The following is a 7,292-nucleotide window of genomic DNA, read 5'->3' as shown; positions in this document are numbered from 1 at the left end:
CTTGAATTCCTCTGTTATAGCCTGGAGGACTATGATAAATAGGAGGGGGCTGAGGACAGAACCTTGGTGGACCCCTACCTCCACCCGGAATTCTTCACTGTACTCTTTGCCAACCCTCACCTTACTGACAGCGTTTCTGTACGTGGCTCGCACAGCTCTCACTAACCATTCTTCTATCCCTAGTTTCCTCATTGACCACCAGATAAGAGATCGGGGGACCCTGCCAAACGCTTTCTCCATATCAACGAAAGCCAGGAACAGAGGTTTATCCTTGGCTAGGTATTTCTCCTGAAGCTGTCTTACCAGAAATATAGCATCAGTGGTGCTTTTCCCAGGCACGAACCCAAACTGCATCTCATCTAAACTGACTCGCTCCCTAACCAGTTGAGCTATGACCCTCTCCGTGACTTTCATTACCTGATCTAAAAGCTTGATACCTGTCTCAGTATTCTGAAATAGGCAAATATATCCAAGGCAACATGTCCAAGATGGTACAACAATGAAAGAAAGCAATGTCTCCCAGGAGATAGATTGATGGTAGAGAAAGAGAGTAAGTGGCAGACAGAGTGAAATAGGGTGATGACTGGCAGTACAGGAGGTTGGGGTTTGAAGGTAAAATATTCTGTACCTAATAAGTGCAATGTGGTCTTGAGATGGGTCAGAGAGGTTAAGTAATGAGGGTGATGATGGTAGTGGGGTAGAAAGTATGTGACTCTTTTACCTATGAACAGCACAAATGACAGAGAAGTGAGTGCAAGAGATAAAAGTGACAAGAAAGTGTAAAATGGAGAGATGAGAAGGTATCAGTGAGTGGGAGAGGTAGTAGTAGTAGACTTGATAACATATACACATGCATATATAGATGTAAATACATGCACACACAGAACTATACATATATATATATATATATATATATATATATATATATATATATATATATATATATATTCAGGCACATTCTCAAACATACATATGCATACATATAAATTACAATATCCCAGTCTATATCACAACCACCATTTTTGTGACTTTCAATCTATTGTATTTGTACTGCTGGTTGGGTTTTCCATATTAAATTCTTCTCCAATACTATGAATCCCTGGTCAACACAATCCTTTGTATGTGAAATGCAAATTCTTGAGATCAGTCCTCACCTCTTCATCCTAAGTCTTTCTTGATCTCTCTTTCCCAAAGGCTCCATTCACTTTAAGCATGCAGCACTTCTTTATACAATTGGCATCCTCCATACACATGTCCATACCAGTGCAATCATCTCTCTTTTAATTAGTTTTTCTCTCAGCTCTTTAATACTCTGTCATTCATGCATGCTAACATACTTTCGTGTATGTGTGATAAATAGACACATAAACCTTATAAAGCTATCAGATTCTATACAACTCTTTATATTTGGCTCTGTTAATTTTGATATTTGTATGGATCTCAACTCACCATAGATTTAAGACATCAGAACTAATTCCCAAATTCATCTGGAAAAGAATATAAAATTAATTAATTTTATCAACTGCTTACCAATATTACTAGAAATGTGCTATTAAACATAACTGTGTAAAATGACCTGACAATTTTAACACCCTTAAAGTTTATGGGGCTTGGGGAAATGCCTTTATTGACAGGTAATATTAGCACAATCAATAAGGATATTTCAAGTAAGAATCAAAACTAGGTTCCATATTTTATTTACCAGTAATTTTGCTGAGGAATTACTTTGTGTATTAGTGGAGGCACGGTTTTGGACTTATGATTGTAAGATTGTAGTTTTGATTCCTGGACCAGGTAATGTATTGTGTTCTTGAGAAAAACACTTCATTTCACGTTGCTCCAGTCCACTCAGCTGGCAAAAATGAGTTATCCTGCAAAGGACCGGTGTCCCTCCAGGTAGGGAATTTATACACCATGGAAACCAGGAAACCAGCCCTCACGAATCAGCGTGACTTGAGAAGGTAACCGTTACCTTTTTTTTTACCTTTACTTTGTGTATTCCAATTTTAGAATTACATAGCATCTGTGAGTGTTGTAAGGAGTTATTAAGACTTGGAGACAAGGAAGGCCGTTTAGTTGTAAAACAGTCATAGATAAACCATCCAACCCATGTCAGGATAGAAAATTGGACATTAAAATGCTGCCACACATGGTAAATTACAATGAAATCACATCTAGATGTACAAGTTGGTTTCTTACCTTTGCACAAAGCTAATGTTTTAATAATATTGCATTATTTTACTGACCTCAGAGTCACATAGGATAAAGTCCCAAAGGGTCTTAAATAAAGAAACTAGAAGGATGATAGTGCCTTACTGTAATGTCTCAGCTATCACTGTCTCTCTAATAAGGTGTCATATTTATCTTTTTAAGGTAAGTATAATTCCTTAGATTTATAAGGAGAAGAAAACTGATTAATGCTCATGTCTGCTCTAATATTATTCTACAACTAAACTTTAGATATGTCTGAAGTATGGGAATATATTTTCAATATATAAGAATACTTTCATACAAGGATTTATCTGGTTATCATGCTATATAGTATCCTATGTAATTCACGATACAATATTTGTTTCTCTAAAACAACTACAGAATATTTTTCACTAAAGAAAGTGACATAGTTAATTGCATTCGTTTTAGAATATTACTGGTACCATTTTGTAGTTTCTTGAGTGATGAAAGGACAGTCAACTCTGGAAGGGTTTTAAAAGTCAAGAACTAAGGTTCAGATTGAATACTTGCAAGTAATATAATAAAATGCTGTGAAGGCATGTGGCTTAGTGGTTAGGGTATTCAGCTTGACCCTGGGAGACAAATTCTCAACGCACAATACCACATTTCTGAGAGTGACACTCATGGCAAGTCTTCCAGGGACATTCTTCTGCTTTTGAAGCACCCATGCCATTCGAAACAATGCCTGCACAAACCCATATGACCAACAATATGAGCAATGTCATTGATTGTCTTCTGATGATCCTCATGCACAAGCTGATGAATTTTCTCCACATTTCCAGAGGTGATGCTTATGGCAAGTCTTCTAGATCACTCATCATCTTCCAGGGATGCTCTTCCACTTTGAAAGCACCTGTGCAACTTGAAACATTGCATATGATCCATCGCCTCATCACTGTAAGCTTGCCAAAGCATGCTCAATGACTCTAGCACACTTCCCAAGTTTAATGCAAAATTTCACATTAGCTCTTTGTTCCTGTTCATGACAAAAATCACAGACTACAGCGTTCATGTGATCACAAAAACACAAATTTCACAACTTGCAAAGTAAACAGTGATGTCACTCAGCACATTTCCTCATGAAGGTCACTGCAAGTTCTCACTGCACATGCAACCGTGTGCTGCCATCTGTTGGCGTGCTACAGAATTAGTCTGGAAACATTTTGATACTCGTAATTCAATCAATTATAATTTAAAGTAAATTAGGCAAAGTATTTCAAAGGTGAAGAATTGGCATCCATTACATATATTTTGTATCTACTTTCTTTTATTATCTTTTTGATCTCCATCTAACCCACATCCAGACACACATACAGATCATATATATATATATATATATATATATATATATATATATATATATATATATATAAATTGAAGTATACAGTATTATATATCCATTATGGCCGATTAGAGATGGCAGTTATAACTGTCATATCTGAAGAGCACAGACTATTACCTAATACTCCATTGAACTCCTGGTGCGAAACCGGTTAGTAAGATCAACTGCTATGGATATGTAATACTGTACACTTCGATTATTATGCCCACTCTACTGACAAATATATTAGTGCATTTTTTCCTGACTTATGGATTCTTAGATGGCTATATCATCATTTAATGTTCAGCAAGAGAGAGAGAGAGAGAGAGAGAGAGCTAGGTAATGTTTATTCCTCTTGATCTTGATTCCAATTTAGTTTTTAATTTCTAACTTGTTGGGCCGATGCAGTTTAGCCAGTGCCTTAGTAGATAACAGTACAAAATCTTGGTGGGCCTTTGGAATTAGTAGAAATGGTTCTAATTTAGATTGTATCCAAAGTTGGGGAAATTAGAAACAATCTTTAGAAGTGGATATATCAACGGAAAGCTACAGCTTGTCAAATCATTTCAGATAGCTGACCAAAGTGTCATGGATATACTGCTGTTATCTAGGCTATACCGATTTCTTTCTTTTTTTTCTTCTTTTAGCAAAGACTTTGTCATGAATAGCATCATGTAGCACAATGGGGTGGCACAGCTGGTTGCTATAGCAAACTATAGAACTAAAGAATTACTAAAGAGAAGGATACTATTAATACTAAATTTATACCAGTCCAGCAACTTCTTGCACTATTGTTGAAACACTCAAATCAGTTATTAAAAAAAAAAAAGAAGAAAAACGTGCAATACATATTTAAATATTCTTTTATTTTGGCATGTGAAAAGAATATGCAGAAAATCTATATATCAAGTCAATTTGAATGATTAGTTGATGTGTCTATGACAGGAAATCATTAATGTTATTAATCATCATAGGACAAAATTTCAACCTATTTGTTTGGAGTACTCCTAACACAAGTATTGTACAATGTTGGGAGACTTTTTGACCTTGCAACACATTGTGCATTCTTTCTTGTAAATGAAAATTCAATCTCACTTAAGAAAACCCACAAAGTAATTGTCAGTTTTCATTTCAACAATAAATAGAAGAACCAAGATGCATTCTTTAGTCACTTGCCCACTGTCACTCTTCATTTTATTATAACCTTCTTTAAATCATAGGAATAATAACTTATTGTTAAAATACTAGTTTGATTTGTATTATTGTTTATCACTATGAAAGACTTACAAAAGCAGTGAGCTGGCTGAATAGTTAGAGCACTGGAAAAAACTGCTTTCCAGCATTTGTTCTCTTTACATTCTATGCTCAAATCCCACCAGGGTCAACTTTACCTTTCATCCCTCCCATGTTTACTTTCCCTTTCATCCCTCCCATGTTTACTTTCCCTTTCATCCCTCCCATATTTACTTTCCCTTTCATCCCTCCCATGTTTACTTTCCCTTTCATCCCTCCCATGTTTACTTTCCCTTTCATCCCTCCCATGTTTACTTTCCCTTTCATCCCTCCCATGTTTACTTTCCCTTTCATCCCTCCCATGTTTACTTTCCCTTTCATCCTTCCCATGTTTACTTTCCCTTTCATCCCTTCAGTGCCATCCATTCTTCCAGCATCAACTTTGTGTCAATAAAATAAAGTACTAGTCAAGTACTGGCGTTGATGGGATTGACTAATCCCTTCCCCTCAAAATTGTTGGTCATTAACGTCATACCAATTATTGCTGAAGTTATAATTGAAGTTTAAAATTCACAAGGCTGAATAAAAAGCCACAGTATGGTGATATGTAATGGTCTTTGTCAAATATCAATATATAGGTTTTTAACAAAAACGACAAAATCATAGTAATATAAGGAGTTACAGAGTAGGCGTTATGTATAAAGTATGGTGTGATGAAATTGAGCTTCCATCATATCATAGGTATGAATATTCTATTGCTATAACACTATAAGGTCTAAATGACACATCTATTCAGTACTAATATTAAATTTTATGAAATTTTGTGGAGTTTGCCAGCAATCTTATGAAATGACAATGTTCTAAAAGATGTATATGTTTATATACTATATATGAAAATAAAACAGTTGTAGAATTTTTAGGAAATAAGGTCACAGATAAATAGTTTATTTTTGAATATTAAGAACAGAAGAAACTGCTATCACTAACATTTCCTAAATTACACACTTCAGTAAGAAATTTGAAATGAAATTTGCTACATTGTCCTGTCTGAGTGTCTTTAATCTACAGCGTGTCCACAAAGTCTGGGTACCTGGAGTAAATAAAATCATAACATAAACAATTAAATATAAGAAATAATAATTTCTTAAAGTATGTGTTACTCCTCATGTACCCAGACTTTGTGGACACCCTGTAGTTTAAGAACACAATACATAGAAGTTTTTCCGTTGAACTTTGTGGTGTGCGACCAGTTGAAGCGCTTGGTGCTACATTCTCTCTCTCTCCCACAAACGGTTTTAATACAATTTTAGTAGAAAGATTTGGAAGAAGTGGAATAAAGTTCTCCGGTAATTTTCTTTCATGCAAATAAATGTTTATGCTAATTTAAGAATTTGTCAGCAAAATCTTATGAAATGACAATGTTCTAAAAGATGTACATTTTAGATGGAAATAAAATTTATAATAAGCATCATATCTATTCAAGTTATAGACATTCATCAAGGAACTTGTAATAAAAAAAAGCCTAACATTAAAAATTAAAGCTGTTTATTACAATGTACTTGTCTTGAAAACGCAGAATTCCTACCTTGTTGAACGGCATGTTTCACTTTTAGTTAGATAAACTTAAAATATAGAAGGTTCTCGAAGAACGAGAAGAATTTGATTTTAAAAATTTAAAGATTATTTGGATAAAACTGGGGATAATAATGATCAGAAAATAAATTTTCTTTTCGTAAAACTCCAAATTTCCGAAATGATAAAGTCCCCTACTGTCTTCGAGTCGGTGGAGTCCGTTACCTTGAAATGTTGTTTCTATTTAACGTCACAATGACCTCATAAACCAACCAATTTACGTTTCAAGTCCAATTAACTTCAAATAGAGAGAAAGAAAGAAAAACAGTTTCTAGCAATTGCTTCTGTTTTTCTTTTCGTTCACTCTACCATCGCCACGACCTCTCTTTTATTGTCAATAATACTTTTTACACGGCAATTGATTACTACGAAATTACTCGTCTTACGATGCAGACTATACCCGAACTAAATTTGCAGTGAAGAGGAGTATGATATAAGGAAACTAGTTGTAATTCCTGCCGGTAATTAGTAAGTATAAACTGTCCAAAAGTTTAATAAATAAGTTTGTAGTTTCTGTAATTTCATGGTCTTGAGTTCAAATACAGACTGAAGTCATTTATGCATTTCGTTTCTCAAAGGGATGAACTCAATCAACTATAACTTCACCTCACCACCTTTGTTTAAAAAAAAAGGGGGGGGGGAAATAACACAAATTACTATTAAATAACGGACGTTAGTAAGAAATAGCATCAACTACACATCAAGTTGTATAGTTGCAGTGAATATTTACGACGTGTCAATTTATCTAACAATTTCTGTTATCCAAAAATGCAGGACTAGATATAAAAAAAAAATTAAAAAAGCACGCCAATTCAGTTCAACTAAATCATCTTAAAGACCATATTGATGAGTTTTTCTAGTTCAAGAAAATTAG

General features: G+C 34.6%; 1 protein-coding gene across 2 annotated transcripts in view; it reads right to left on the bottom strand.

Annotated features, from left to right (window-relative positions):
• The window catches only part of LOC106867659 (uncharacterized), a 20,789-nt gene extending 14,168 nt beyond the window's left edge, over positions 1 to 6,621 (bottom strand). The window contains exons 1-2 of one of the 2 annotated variants that reach the window (XM_014912592.2): positions 6,372 to 6,621; positions 1,450 to 1,487 (exon numbers count right to left, since the gene is read on the bottom strand). In XM_014912592.2, coding sequence (XP_014768078.1) covers positions 1,450 to 1,487; positions 6,372 to 6,386 — 53 coding nt within the window. In that variant the 5' untranslated portion in view covers positions 6,387 to 6,621. Of the gene's footprint in view, positions 1 to 1,154; positions 1,423 to 1,449; positions 1,488 to 6,371 lie in introns of those variants that run through there. The other variant, XM_014912593.2, reaches the window with a different exon arrangement.
• Between the last annotated feature and the right edge of the window lie 671 nt (positions 6,622 to 7,292).

This window comes from Octopus bimaculoides, chromosome 1 (genome assembly GCF_001194135.2).
Source record: "Octopus bimaculoides isolate UCB-OBI-ISO-001 chromosome 1, ASM119413v2, whole genome shotgun sequence".
Classification (NCBI taxonomy): domain Eukaryota; kingdom Metazoa; phylum Mollusca; class Cephalopoda; order Octopoda; family Octopodidae; genus Octopus; species Octopus bimaculoides.
Note: the sequence above shows the minus strand (reverse complement) of the source record. Positions and strands in the feature narration are given on the sequence as shown.